General features: G+C 34.0%; 2 protein-coding genes and 1 long non-coding RNA gene across 4 annotated transcripts; all 3 read left to right on the forward strand.

Annotated features, from left to right (window-relative positions):
* LOC109351001 (receptor-like serine/threonine-protein kinase NCRK) lies at nucleotides 266-4553 on the forward strand. Of its 2 annotated transcripts, XM_019592309.1 has the most exons (10): nucleotides 281-977; nucleotides 1149-1226; nucleotides 1363-1473; nucleotides 1664-1777; nucleotides 2092-2364; nucleotides 2487-2728; nucleotides 2871-3167; nucleotides 3322-3555; nucleotides 3856-4086; nucleotides 4213-4553. In XM_019592309.1, exons 2-10 carry the CDS (start codon nucleotides 1157-1159, stop codon nucleotides 4471-4473), a joined length of 1833 nt encoding a protein of 610 aa, XP_019447854.1. In that variant the 5' UTR covers nucleotides 281-977; nucleotides 1149-1156; the 3' UTR covers nucleotides 4474-4553. The 2 variants fall into 2 exon arrangements, with proteins under 2 accessions (XP_019447855.1, XP_019447854.1); XM_019592310.1 differs by having other exon boundaries at nucleotides 266-1226; nucleotides 3856-4071.
* LOC109351008 lies at nucleotides 7189-8472 on the forward strand. The gene is made up of 3 exons (XR_002108166.1): nucleotides 7189-7566; nucleotides 7966-8041; nucleotides 8172-8472. It is a non-coding gene; the product is annotated as an uncharacterized LOC109351008 (long non-coding RNA).
* Nucleotides 10200-14738, forward strand: LOC109351007 (protein CNGC15c). Its single transcript, XM_019592314.1, has 8 exons — nucleotides 10200-10556; nucleotides 10956-11031; nucleotides 11162-11720; nucleotides 11821-12033; nucleotides 12502-12794; nucleotides 13000-13111; nucleotides 13534-13770; nucleotides 13994-14738. The coding sequence occupies exons 2-8, from the start codon at nucleotides 11003-11005 to the stop codon at nucleotides 14657-14659; spliced, it is 2109 nt and encodes a 702-aa protein (XP_019447859.1). The 5' UTR covers nucleotides 10200-10556; nucleotides 10956-11002; the 3' UTR covers nucleotides 14660-14738.

Below are 15350 nucleotides of genomic sequence, written 5' to 3' on the forward strand. Positions count from 1 at the left end.
GTCTCTATCTGTTGCTATTTAGCAATGTTCTTTCTTAATTCTCCATAATATCATTTTTAATATCTTATCCAACATTGATGCTAGTGATAAATATTTCCCTTTTGCATGTGAAAGTGAAAGGGTATGCATACAAGAAGATAAAAAAATAAGGGTGGCATAGTTATAAATATATATTAGCTTTTTCCTTTTCACTCTCATAGATGCTTTGACTTTCTTATAGTTTTCACTGCTTCTGCTAACAATCTTAAATGTTATGATGACACTTTCAGTTTTGGACAAAACTCTTGATAGTTTCAAATTCATTCCATTTGTAGAGTTTGCATATCATATTAGAAGCTAACTCTAAGGAAGAAAGTTGTATCAGTTCACTGCCTATATTTATTGTCTGATGTAACAAACTATCTGTGCATTTTCATGTATTTGTCCTACTTCAATTGAACATGTCAACTTTAGGTATATCAGTTATGGATTCATGATCAATTATAGGTCCATTTCACTTGCTATATGCTTCACCCTGCATTAAATGTCCTATGCTACTTAGTCAATATTTGTTTCAGTACTTGGAACTTAGGGTGGATAACATTAAGTTAGGTGTTTGTTGGTTAAGTTTTCATTTCTTATTTCTATCCATTTTACCTTATTTACATACCCGGACAACGAAAATCGTGGTAAGAAAAAGAGAGTTCCTATCTACTTATTTAGAGCATGAAATGATTGGCATTCATTTACTTGCTACAACATAGGGATAAACTATTTTTTATTGTTAGGTAATCTTGTATCTAGTTTAACTATTTGTTGCCACACATGATATCAGTTTGAAGATTAAGTCTGCTCATGAATTTTTCCGCAATGATGATCTCTACATTGGCTAAGTTGATTCCACTGTTTCCGGTGCATAGTCGCAAGATCGTGATAATTGTTATCAGTTGTTCAGTGTTATGTTGAAGGACTTATATATACTTCTGAAATTTACTCATGTATACTTTTTTACATAGTCAAATGTTATGGTTTGGTACTATTTATTCTTCTGGTTTACTCTGATGTTACTCTTAATATTCATACTTTATGTAATTCAAAACCATTAGATTTAGCTGCATGGTGCTTATCATCTGATCATGAATTTATTGTCTTGGAAAATCATATAATAGATGTGCTCATGAAGCCTCAATTCAAAGTTGCTGTTGCTCTTGTTATTAGCTTGGTTTCGATTCATCCCTCATTTTGCGGTTAGTATCACCATTTATAGTTCATCTTGTATATGTTCCTTATAGTTCATCTTGTATAATGTTCTTTGAGTAATTTTAAGTTTATAGAGGTTTTGTGGTTATTTTACATGTTGCTTCTCATTGCTGTTAATGGCAGGTGAACCTTCTGATCATGGCCTAAACAAGTGGAAATGTAGATGTTCTTCTTTCCTAGGAAATCAGGGACACTCTCTTCCAAATTGTTCCGAGTCGTGCGATTGTCATTCAGGTATACTTGTAACTTTAATTGGCATGAAGATCCGGATCCTCTTGCTGATAAATTCCCCCTTTCCTTTTTACATTTACATTCGTCATTTCGACTATTTAGCTTGAGTTTCGCCTTTACGAATATACTCGAGGCAGGGAGACTATGTTCGCATCTTGAATATTGTATGGTAACTGCTTTACCTTTCATGTAGATGCCAAAGAGAGTTCATCCAAATGGACATGCATATGTGATCCAAATGGGTTTCCTAAAGTGGCAGCGGATGGTCATCGTAATAATTGTTTCAAATCCTGCAACTGCACCTGGGGTACCTTTCCTTCTTTCTCTTTTCTTTCCGTCTTGAAAGTTCAGTAACCGATGCTTCCGAAACTAGCTATTTCTGTGCATAGAACAGAAATGCATACTTACATGCATAAAATATTTACATCTTGGTTACACCTCTTATGAAACAGGATTTTCCATTGCATCTCAGTTCTTACTTTGAAGCCTATTATTTTAGTTTTCGATATACTTGTGTCTTATTGATGAGGATATTTCCTTGAATCATATAATAAGTCATGGTTGGATTTTCATAGAACAAAGTACTCAGAATCTAGTTTTATGATGATGAGTTTTATGCAGGAACTATCAGAATGCCACTAGGTTCAAAGAAACACATTTCGAGCAAGATTGTCGTAGCCATTCTATCGATATGTGTTGTATGCACAACTATTGCAATTGTTGCCTCTGCTGCATGCTATGTCAACCGAAAGGAAAGAAGTACTATTCATTCACCAATGATCTTATCAGATAAGGAAACGAGTTACAATAGTTCCTCCAACTTATTTAGTCACCGGATTTCTTCAGTTCCAGAAACAAAAGTCACTATAAATTCTCCCATTAGTCATATTACAGGTATGTTGGTTGTGTTCGCGGTTCTTTTGGTTCTAGTTTCTAATCTATAGTGTTTTTTGCTTTTAACTTTTCCGATTTATGAGAAAACTCCAAGGTTGTTAATTACCCTTCTTTCTATTTAGGATGCTTTCAGAAGATCTGTTTCTTGTTTGGGAGCCAAAAAGAAACTTTCCATGGAAACATTATTCAATTTTCATTTGCTGAACTAGAAAATGCCACCGAAAACTTTTCAGCTTCCAACCTAATTGGTCTAGGTGGAAGTAGTTATGTATACCGCGGTCGGTTGAAAGATGGTAGTAATGTCGCGGTTAAGAAACTAAAAGATAAAGGGAGACTTGAAGATGATTCTGAATTTTCCACAGAGGTTGTACCTAATCTTGTGATATTCATTTTTTTGGTTGACAATGTTATAATGTTCCTAATGTCTAGATATATGAACTTAGAACAGTGTTCTTTCTCCAAAGCATTTGTCTTAATTAAACAAGTGATGTTTTATCTTTATGTAGATTGAACTATTGTCTAGGCTTCATCATTGTCATCTGGTGCCGTTGGTCGGATACTGCTCGGAATTAAAAGGAAAACAAGCTCAAAGGTTAATAGTGTTTGAGTACATGACACATGGAAATTTGAGGGACCGTTTAGACGGAGTTTTTGGAAAAAATATGGATTGGTCAACACGTGTGACAATTGCATTAGGAGCTGCAAAGGGCTTGGAATATCTTCATGAAGCAGCTGCTCCAAGAATTCTGCATAGAGATGTGAAATCAACAAACATTCTTCTAGGTGAAAATTGGCAAGCAAAAGTATGTCTTGGTTTTTCGATACGATTATTAAAAATCTGCACATGTATGTTCCTTGAAGAAATGTATTAATTATTTAACCTTTGGTGGTACTATTAGTTGACACTTTAAATCATAAGATATACTTTTATAATCTTTTCGTATGATTAACTTGCAGATAACTGATCTCGGTATGGCTAAAAACTTGCGAGGCGATGACATTGCCGGTTGTCCAGATTCTCCAGCAAGTATGCAAGGGACATTCGGCTATTTTGCACCCGAGTATGCAATTGTTGGGAGAGCCTCTCTTGAATCAGATGTTTTCAGCTTTGGGGTGGTTCTTCTTGAGCTTATCAGCGGCCGGCAACCCATCCATAAATCGGCAGGCAAAGAAGAAAGTCTTGTTATATGGGTATTGCAAATTATCCTTATAAGAATAACCTGAATTTGCATTTGTTCATGAATTTGCATTTGTTCATCATAAGGTATCTTTGCTTATAACCAAAATTTGTTAATCATATGATTCCTACATCCTAATAATGTATCTTATCATCTATGTGCAATCTTAAATTTGATGGTAGTTTTTATTTTATTTGTATAATGTACCTATTTGAGTATGCATTTGTTGCATACCTTACTGAATGAATTATACTAAGATTTGAGATGATGAGCATTCAAATAATGATATAGCTTACCTAAACTTTTGTTTTAGGCAAGTCCTCGATTGCAGGATAGTAAGCGAGTAATAACAGAGTTGGTCGATCCACGATTGAAAGGAAACTTCCCCGAGGAAGAGGTACAGATAATGGCATACTTAGCAAAGGAGTGTTTGCTTTTGGATCCGGATACTCGACCAACCATGAGTGAGGTTGTTCAGATTCTTTCAAGTATTTCACCAGCCAAATCTAGGATGAGAAGGAGCATTTCAGTGAACCTTTTTGAGGTGCACACATTCACTATCATGTCTTACTTCTTAATGTTCCTAGCCTAATCATATTTCTTATATTTCACATAGCATGCAAAATAAAACATATCCTGATAATCTCATATCCTTTTGAGACATGTAAAGGAACCAGAGGATGCAGAGAAGCAAAGACAAGCTCCATCAAATAGATTTCCGGCTCGACATTTATCGACACTAGAAAGTAACCACAATCATTTTGCTGGGAAGGAAAATAAAGATGTAGGAACAGTTTCAGTTGAGTATATGGATAGTTTAGTCCATTTGAGTTCAAAAGGTGAGAGCTGGCATGCATCAGAAGAAGAAATGGTAGACTTAACTGAGCCTCAGTTTGAATCATTTTGCATTTCAAATGTTGAGATTCCTTGATAAAACACTTGACACAAGTCTTAGGAATCTTTATTATATTCTTGTACATAATAGCATATAGGTGATTCCACTTCTACTCATTGCTTTGTTCTCAAGTTAAGATCATCATTGAAGTTTTAGTTACTTGGTCACAATCCATTACACTTGATAGTGTCATGACAACTATATCCATTCCCAAAAACCATATTTTGATTGCCATAGAGGAAGTTTCGAATGGAGAAATAAATTGATCATGACAATCACGCACCTCCGAAAGAAATTAGTTCTTTACTTATAAGGTAAGAGGATATACATTTGGTAATATCAACAAAAATGTGAACATGCAATTGTAGATGTTATGTGAAGAACTGATTTGCTCCCTCGATAAAAATAAAAGGAATATCTTTCATCTAGAGCTTGCATGAAGTTATTATTAGGGACACAACTTTATTTCCTTAAGCATAGTAGTTAGTGCCACATTTGATCTTATTTGGGCCTTGGCAACTTAGGATCCTGGCCCACAACCAACAATTTTCTCCCATCGAACGTAATGCCTTATCAAGTACTTATGACTAGGCTCAAAGTTATAGTTGTTAATCAATGTATAACATTTTTTCCTTCACGACCCGTATCATATTTTGACCCAACTCAAATAACTTGAGCTTTTCTAAGACAAGATGCTAGCTTACAATCAAAATTAGTATCCAAACTTGAAGAATGCACTTGAAGACTCCTCATATAACAAATTATATCTACATAATTCTAATTTGAATCAAGGTTCACTCCCCTATAAATAGATAAAAAGATAATAGGGGCAAATACTTTTTTCTACTAGTAAGACTTATCCTACCAAAGTCCTATCTTTTTTTCTAATTTTGTTATTAATCTATAATGAAAATCATATTTAAAGAACACGAAAAGATCGTAATTCTCGAACGAGCAAACGAAAAGATTCTAGAGCATCCGCAAGTTTAGGTATTGTTCCGCCAATGATCGTAATCCCGAGTACTTCTTGGCGAGCTTTAATATGATCAAATTTATAAGTCAACAATCTTGTAAAATATGAGCAACACCAAATCCCTCGAGAGCCAAACCTCTATTTCGCCTACCCGTTGTCCTCCTTGCTTGACCCTTCCTCTAAGGGGTTGTTGCATTAATCCTTAAATTTTTGAGGAATCCTTCATCAGTGGTCGTGAATGACTGATTTTTCTCCATCTTTATGACGAAACTTTAAAAAATAAAGTAGAACTCGTGTATGGGAAGCACGACTTCCCCCAAGATTCACATTCTTAGTCCATAATTTCCTTAAATCGTGAATAGTATACACAATTTCCATTAAATTACACCAATCCTATGATTTTCAACACAAGTGATCCATCTAAATTTTCCTCTTAAAATCTAACAAAACTACAAGGGTGGGTTAGGTAACATTACAGTCTGTACTTTAAGAATAGGTCCCATTCTGACAACCTAGAAGGTACAACCGATCACACTTGTTCATTTAATGCAATCACAAGGGTTGCTTTTCAAGGCTATATATAAAACAGTTTTCTACATAAAATTCATTAAAATATAACTATACAATCCTAAAGTCAGCATAGTACACAAAAAATATAATTTAAAATCAATCTTATCATGTCACATTCATACTTGGGATACATTATCCAATATAATAGCCAACTATTATAGGTTAAGTTATATCACATCAATCCATGATTGTCACAGTTAAACATGATTTTTGTGTTTGGGGTCTAAGTCCTTTATAGTGATCCTATGATAGCTGTGAAAGTGTTGCACCGACATAAGACAGGAAAACAAGGTCAGAATGACCTATGACTCTTGGGAAACACATATATTATTATACTATTTTATGTCAGTTCACGTGCGACATATATGATTGATCAGAAAAATATTTAATACTTATAATTTTAATTTAAATAATTTTTCAACCAGTCAGGTTGATGATACATGAAATGATACAAACAATAAGACAACAGATATGCTCCCTACCTCTTCCTATTGTGACCCCAACAGACTAGAAAACCCAATTACTAAAAACTTGGGCTGAACCTTTAAATTTGTTAAGAAAATTAACCCGATTAGAGAAATTATAATGGATATTATATTTTCTCGATGTGAATCAATCATATTTCATATACTAATCTTTTTCAAATTGTATAATTACTTCTTTTAAAAAATACCGTTATTATCGAACAAGCTTTAACCTTTGATTTTATAGTTAAAAAGTAAAAGTATGAAGAATAAAGCCAAAGTTTTGTTACAAAATGGTGAAAGAGTGAGACAAATTTGAAATGGGTATAATAGAGTAGAATGTAAGTAACAATGATGGAAAACGTGTCAAGATTCCATGGCAGCGTATCTAACGCAGTAGTCACCTCCTCCTTGGATCATTCCCACATTAAAATAACTAAAAACAAACAACTGTAACTATAAGTTAAATCACAATCATTTAAATCTCGGTCCATAATCATTATAGACTTCGAAAAGTTACGATTTTTAAAGGCACCAAAACGACATCATATCGTAATTGTGGTCGCATCATTCACATTTGTCCAAATAATCTATAGCGTAAAGTTTTGGAATTATAAGTAAACCGTTATTTAAAACATTGTTAATAATTTTATAGTAATGTATTTTTCTGTTTTATATGGTTCCTTCCTTACATTAACTTTTCTGTCTAATTTAATTTCTCTTATACTATGATACTTTCCATTTGGATTATATGAAACTGGTTTTGTTTTTTACTTTTGCCTTTTCTAACTTGGTTCTACTGCATGATCACCCATATTTAAAGAAAGAGTGACAACTACATGTAACTAAAATGAAAATATATATTCTACTCTTCATCTCACACATTACAATTAAGAACTTTTTCTGCATTGACCCTTTGAGTTTCAATCCTCAAAGTAGTTTCTAGTGCTCAATTTCTGCTTCCATAGCTTAAATCTTATGTGCTAACTAAGATATGAGCTTCATGCAAATGTGACAAGTTAGTTGGTTAAAGTTCTAATAATGACTTTGCTTGCTGCTGAGGGAAATGCTTTGGAATCTTTCTCACCTCACTTGGTGGTGCTCCATCCTTTTTTCTTAGATGTAAGACGCGAAATTTTACCATAATCGAACTAGGCAGCCTCATGTACTAGGTCGCGCTTTTTATCTACTTTATACGTTTTTTTGGCGATTTATACTTTCTTACTGTAATAGTATTATTCCTAGCTGCTTTTTGATGTTCATGTATTGGTGTTTAATATGAATTTGTTTATAGTAATCTAGTAAACTGAAGAATCTCTCTACAACGTCATTTCTAAGTTATGTATATTCTATTTCATTCTTCACAAGAATCCTGTTCTAAGGTTCTTAACAACTATAGATTGGTCTTGCTTATTGTTGTGAATATTTATTCTTTGTCAAACTCATATGAAGTTCAACATTCTTGAATGATTGGTTTAACAACTTAAACTTTTTGATTTAACCATGCTCTTTGCTCTCTAGATTGATAATTTTAATTGAAGAGAAGTTCATATTTCTGGAAAATCAGTATGGGTTTTGCTTGTTCAAGATCTGTAAGGTATGTTTCTTTTTTAATATCTTCCAACATCTTAATTAGTACTAGTACTTTAGATTGTTGAACTTCCATTTATTGAATAAATCTATATACATCATTTATAAGCCTTTAATTGTAAGTTTCATATTGTTAGTTTTGATGATGATCCTGAACTAGTAGAAGTTCCTGCATCGAAAAACGACAACGGAATTAAGCTTAAATACCACATTGATGGCAGACAAATACCAGAGTCAAGTTCCAAAATGGCACAGAAGAAGGTGCTAAGGAAGACAAAAAAGTTGTTGAAAGCTAGAGTGTTGTCAAGGGTTTTCTCAGAGGACTATGAAAGAGTAAACAGAAGACTAATATTAGATCCTAGGGGACAAATCATAAACAGATGGAACAAGATTTTCTTAGTAGCATGTTTAGCATCATTGTTTTTGGACCCTTTGTTCTTTTAATTTATAAGTCAACAATCTTGTAAAATATGAGCAACACCAAATCCCTCGAGAGCCAAACCTCTATTTCGCCTACCCGTTGTCCTCCTTGCTTGACCCTTCCTCTAAGGGGTTGTTGCATTAATCCTTAAATTTTTGAGGAATCCTTCATCAGTGGTCGTGAATGACTGATTTTTCTCCATCTTTATGACGAAACTTTAAAAAATAAAGTAGAACTCGTGTATGGGAAGCACGACTTCCCCCAAGATTCACATTCTTAGTCCATAATTTCCTTAAATCGTGAATAGTATACACAATTTCCATTAAATTACACCAATCCTATGATTTTCAACACAAGTGATCCATCTAAATTTTCCTCTTAAAATCTAACAAAACTACAAGGGTGGGTTAGGTAACATTACAGTCTGTACTTTAAGAATAGGTCCCATTCTGACAACCTAGAAGGTACAACCGATCACACTTGTTCATTTAATGCAATCACAAGGGTTGCTTTTCAAGGCTATATATAAAACAGTTTTCTACATAAAATTCATTAAAATATAACTATACAATCCTAAAGTCAGCATAGTACACAAAAAATATAATTTAAAATCAATCTTATCATGTCACATTCATACTTGGGATACATTATCCAATATAATAGCCAACTATTATAGGTTAAGTTATATCACATCAATCCATGATTGTCACAGTTAAACATGATTTTTGTGTTTGGGGTCTAAGTCCTTTATAGTGATCCTATGATAGCTGTGAAAGTGTTGCACCGACATAAGACAGGAAAACAAGGTCAGAATGACCTATGACTCTTGGGAAACACATATATTATTATACTATTTTATGTCAGTTCACGTGCGACATATATGATTGATCAGAAAAATATTTAATACTTATAATTTTAATTTAAATAATTTTTCAACCAGTCAGGTTGATGATACATGAAATGATACAAACAATAAGACAACAGATATGCTCCCTACCTCTTCCTATTGTGACCCCAACAGACTAGAAAACCCAATTACTAAAAACTTGGGCTGAACCTTTAAATTTGTTAAGAAAATTAACCCGATTAGAGAAATTATAATGGATATTATATTTTCTCGATGTGAATCAATCATATTTCATATACTAATCTTTTTCAAATTGTATAATTACTTCTTTTAAAAAATACCGTTATTATCGAACAAGCTTTAACCTTTGATTTTATAGTTAAAAAGTAAAAGTATGAAGAATAAAGCCAAAGTTTTGTTACAAAATGGTGAAAGAGTGAGACAAATTTGAAATGGGTATAATAGAGTAGAATGTAAGTAACAATGATGGAAAACGTGTCAAGATTCCATGGCAGCGTATCTAACGCAGTAGTCACCTCCTCCTTGGATCATTCCCACATTAAAATAACTAAAAACAAACAACTGTAACTATAAGTTAAATCACAATCATTTAAATCTCGGTCCATAATCATTATAGACTTCGAAAAGTTACGATTTTTAAAGGCACCAAAACGACATCATATCGTAATTGTGGTCGCATCATTCACATTTGTCCAAATAATCTATAGCGTAAAGTTTTGGAATTATAAGTAAACCGTTATTTAAAACATTGTTAATAATTTTATAGTAATGTATTTTTCTGTTTTATATGGTTCCTTCCTTACATTAACTTTTCTGTCTAATTTAATTTCTCTTATACTATGATACTTTCCATTTGGATTATATGAAACTGGTTTTGTTTTTTACTTTTGCCTTTTCTAACTTGGTTCTACTGCATGATCACCCATATTTAAAGAAAGAGTGACAACTACATGTAACTAAAATGAAAATATATATTCTACTCTTCATCTCACACATTACAATTAAGAACTTTTTCTGCATTGACCCTTTGAGTTTCAATCCTCAAAGTAGTTTCTAGTGCTCAATTTCTGCTTCCATAGCTTAAATCTTATGTGCTAACTAAGATATGAGCTTCATGCAAATGTGACAAGTTAGTTGGTTAAAGTTCTAATAATGACTTTGCTTGCTGCTGAGGGAAATGCTTTGGAATCTTTCTCACCTCACTTGGTGGTGCTCCATCCTTTTTTCTTAGATGTAAGACGCGAAATTTTACCATAATCGAACTAGGCAGCCTCATGTACTAGGTCGCGCTTTTTATCTACTTTATACGTTTTTTTGGCGATTTATACTTTCTTACTGTAATAGTATTATTCCTAGCTGCTTTTTGATGTTCATGTATTGGTGTTTAATATGAATTTGTTTATAGTAATCTAGTAAACTGAAGAATCTCTCTACAACGTCATTTCTAAGTTATGTATATTCTATTTCATTCTTCACAAGAATCCTGTTCTAAGGTTCTTAACAACTATAGATTGGTCTTGCTTATTGTTGTGAATATTTATTCTTTGTCAAACTCATATGAAGTTCAACATTCTTGAATGATTGGTTTAACAACTTAAACTTTTTGATTTAACCATGCTCTTTGCTCTCTAGATTGATAATTTTAATTGAAGAGAAGTTCATATTTCTGGAAAATCAGTATGGGTTTTGCTTGTTCAAGATCTGTAAGGTATGTTTCTTTTTTAATATCTTCCAACATCTTAATTAGTACTAGTACTTTAGATTGTTGAACTTCCATTTATTGAATAAATCTATATACATCATTTATAAGCCTTTAATTGTAAGTTTCATATTGTTAGTTTTGATGATGATCCTGAACTAGTAGAAGTTCCTGCATCGAAAAACGACAACGGAATTAAGCTTAAATACCACATTGATGGCAGACAAATACCAGAGTCAAGTTCCAAAATGGCACAGAAGAAGGTGCTAAGGAAGACAAAAAAGTTGTTGAAAGCTAGAGTGTTGTCAAGGGTTTTCTCAGAGGACTATGAAAGAGTAAACAGAAGACTAATATTAGATCCTAGGGGACAAATCATAAACAGATGGAACAAGATTTTCTTAGTAGCATGTTTAGCATCATTGTTTTTGGACCCTTTGTTCTTTTATTTGCCTGTAGTTCAAGATCAAGTTTGCATTGATATTGGAATAAGTCTTGAAGTTACCCTTACAATCATAAGATCAGTGGTGGATTTATTTTACATCATCCAGATTTTCATCAAGTTTCGGACAGCTTATGTCGCGCCTTCTTCGCGGGTATTCGGGAGAGGAGAGCTTGTTATAAAATCTTATAAGATTGCAATTAGGTACCTAAAGATGGGTTTCTGGTTAGACTTCATTGCTGCACTGCCAATTCCTCAGGTACCTTTTTGGAAATATATTTTTTTATCTTATACAAAATTTTGTTGGTGCTTAAACATGCTAAATGTAGTGTTTATGTTTATGTTTTTGTTTATTTCAGGTGCTGATTTGGATTGTTATTCCAACACTTAGAGGTTCAACAATGAGAAACACAAAAAATGTCCTTAGATTTTTCATCATATTCCAATATCTGCCAAGGCTATTCTTGATTTTTCCACTTTCAGCACAAATTGTTAATGCAACAGGTGTTGTGACAAAAACAGCATGGGCAGGGGCTGCTTATAATCTCATGCTTTACTTGTTGGCAAGCCATGTAAGCAAATGAAAACTTTAATCTTCACTATTGCTAAAGCACTTTTATCATGTTTCTAAGGAAATTAAGCCTCACGTTAAGAGACAAACTTTTAGTTTTCTAAGTTACGGTTGCAAGATTTTTTTTGTACTACCAAGAGTATTCCTTCACCCTATTGGTAAGAAACTAATCACTTTCAGGGTGTGCGGTTGTCCCTCCCAACAAGTATCGCTCCCAGAAATCGAACCATTGGCCTTACACCACTAGAGGCAATGCCTTGTTGGTGACGGTTCCAAGATTTGAAACAACTGAAACTAATTCCTTTGGCTGCTCTTAGGCTGCAACATTTAGTATGAAGACATATAAATCAGTCTTGCAAAAATGTTTTGGAATGTTTTTTTGTGTGTAGTAAACTATGTATATCATGCACTACATTATTAATACAGAAAAATGAAAATACTAAGCTTGTTCATACTTTTTCCCTTACAGATTTTAGGGGCATGCTGGTACCTTCTATCGATTGAACGCCAAGAAGCATGCTGGAGAAGAGTGTGCCTTATGGAGAAGTTCTCTTGTGAATATGGATTCTTTGACTGCCACAGAGTTAAAGATGGCCCTAGAGTCTCTTGGTTTATGACAAGTAATATCACAAATTTATGTTCACCAAATGTTGATTTCTATCAGTTTGGTATATATGCTGATGCTGTGACTTCTCAAGTTACATCTTCAGCTTTCTTGAATAAGTACTTCTATTGTCTTTGGTGGGGCTTAAGGAATCTGAGGTAAGTTTCACAACTTATAAGGTCACTTTTTCCACCTGCTTCCTATATTTACACTTAAGTTAAGCATTAAGAATTAGAGTAGTCGCCGTGTCTTACATTAGTCCCTATGTCCGAGTCATGTGACTCATGTCGTATCGGTTAGGCGTCCTTTACTAAAAGCTCTTTTACCCTTTCATCTTAATGCTTTTCTGATTGGTGACTGCAGTTCTTTGGGACAAAACCTTCTCACCAGCACTTATGTTGGAGAAATAATGGTTGCCATTCTTATTGCAACCCTTGGATTGGTTCTATTTGCCTTGCTCATTGGTAATATGCAGGTATATATGCAGTTAAATTATGTATCTTACATGGTTATCAAAAGCGCGCTCCAAAGCGTTGAATCGTACGATTCAACGCTTTTCATGGTGGAAATCGTGTTGAAACGGGCAGAACTTCTTTGATATAACAATGAACTGCAGTTTTCCCTCTTACTCACAATGAACTGCAGTTTTCCCTCTTACTCACAATGAACTGCAGTTTTCCTTCTTAGAAGTTAGAACTTCTTTGATATAACAATGAATATATTTATCTTTGAATGTCTTGAAAATCTGAAGATAAGGACCAAAATCAGCATTGTATTACCCGTACTAGGCCAAAATGTTCACATTGTTGTAATTTTAATTTTGTGAGAAAAAATTCACCAGTCTAACTAAATTGACATTGTTCAATAGGATGTACTAATAGTACTCGAATTTTGTAGACATACCTCCAATCAACAACGGTCCGGTTAGAAGAGTGGAGGGTGAAAAGAACTGATGCAGAGCAATGGATGCATCACAGGCAACTACCTGCAGAACTAAGAGAGTCTGTGCGTAAATATGATCAATATAAATGGCTGGCTACAAGAGGAGTTGACGAAGAAGCTCTTCTCAAAGGACTTCCGGTCGATCTTCGCAGAGACATCAAGCGCCACCTTTGTCTCGAACTAGTTAGAGGAGTACGTCATAAAAGACATCAAATTTTATCTTGGTTACTAAGAAGTAATAGCAATAATGCTAGAAATACAAACTTACACATACATCACTTTCTATGTACATAGTCTATAATAGCATTAATGCTAGAAGTTGCATCATATTATAATTGATGTGTAACATTCTTAGAAATCTAGTAATAGTACTATCGTAATTGATCCAAGTTATTATTCATTAACTCGTTAACAGGTCCCATTGTTTGATCAAATGGATGAGAGGATGCTAGATGCAATATGTGAAAGGCTAAAGCCGGCATTGTCCACTGAAGGCACATATCTCGTTCGCGAGGGTGATCCTGTGAACGAGATGCTCTTCATAATCCGTGGCCATCTTGATTCTTACACAACAAATGGAGGCCGTGCTGGATTCTTCAACTCGTGCCGAATCGGCCCAGGTGATTTCTGTGGTGAGGAACTATTAACATGGGCATTAGACCCAAGACCAAGTGTGATACTCCCATCATCCACTAGAACAGTTAAGGCCATATCAGAAGTAGAGGCATTTGCACTCATAGCAGAGGATCTAAAGTTTGTTGCATCTCAATATAGAAGGCTGCATAGTAAACAACTTCGGAATAGGTTCCGGTTTTACTCACATCATTGGAGAACATGGGCTGCATGTTTCGTTCAAGCCGCGTGGAGACGACACAAGAAAAAGAAGGATGCTGCTGAATTGAGGAACAAGGCAAATGCAAAAAATGTTGAGGTTGAAAAACCAACATCATCAGGATCAGGCTTAGGTGTGTATGCAACAAGGGTGGCCAGGAGCACTAGGAAAGGTGTCAATGAAGTGGTCAATTCTTTGCAGAAGCCAGCAGAACCAGATTTTTCTGTTGATGAATGGAGAAATTCTTAGCTTATGTTAGAACATTGAAAAGATTTCTGTATGTAGCATACAACATAAATGTTATTAAAGTGAGAGACATTGAATAATACACATTGAATTATGTAACATAATTGTGTGGTAATGCACATTAAATGATAGTACATAGTAGTGAATTAAATTGTGGACTGCATATGTGGTCACAATATTGCGATTACGTGACCGCCGCAACCACATCAAACCGCAATTACGTTGTGACACCAAATCACAATGATTCGGCCGCATCGGACTACAGCACAACCAGATCAGACCGCATCGAGTTAAAAAATATTTGTTTAATCACAAAATAATTCACATCGCAATGACTGTAATCACAGTAATCACAACCGTTACCGTAATCACCACTGTAATTGCAATTTAAAATACAGAATGATAGAGAGACTACAACAACAAACAAAATGATAATATCACAAAATTATAACTAAAGGAGGCTCAAAGAATCCATTAATTGTGCATAGAAAATTTCTAGCTAGCAACCATTAATTTTCTATACATACCGAAAGAAATTAGTTATCTATAAGATAATCTTAGTTATATCATATATTTATACAAAAAGTTTGATGTATATACCACATGTTTTATATTGTGTCATTCTCTATGTCAAAATGTGGTAATTAATCAAATCTAATTAAATTAAATTCAAAATTCAACAATTTGTTTTTTA

Source organism: Lupinus angustifolius, chromosome LG06 (assembly GCF_001865875.1).
Source record: "Lupinus angustifolius cultivar Tanjil chromosome LG06, LupAngTanjil_v1.0, whole genome shotgun sequence".
Lineage (NCBI taxonomy): Eukaryota > Viridiplantae > Streptophyta > Magnoliopsida > Fabales > Fabaceae > Lupinus > Lupinus angustifolius.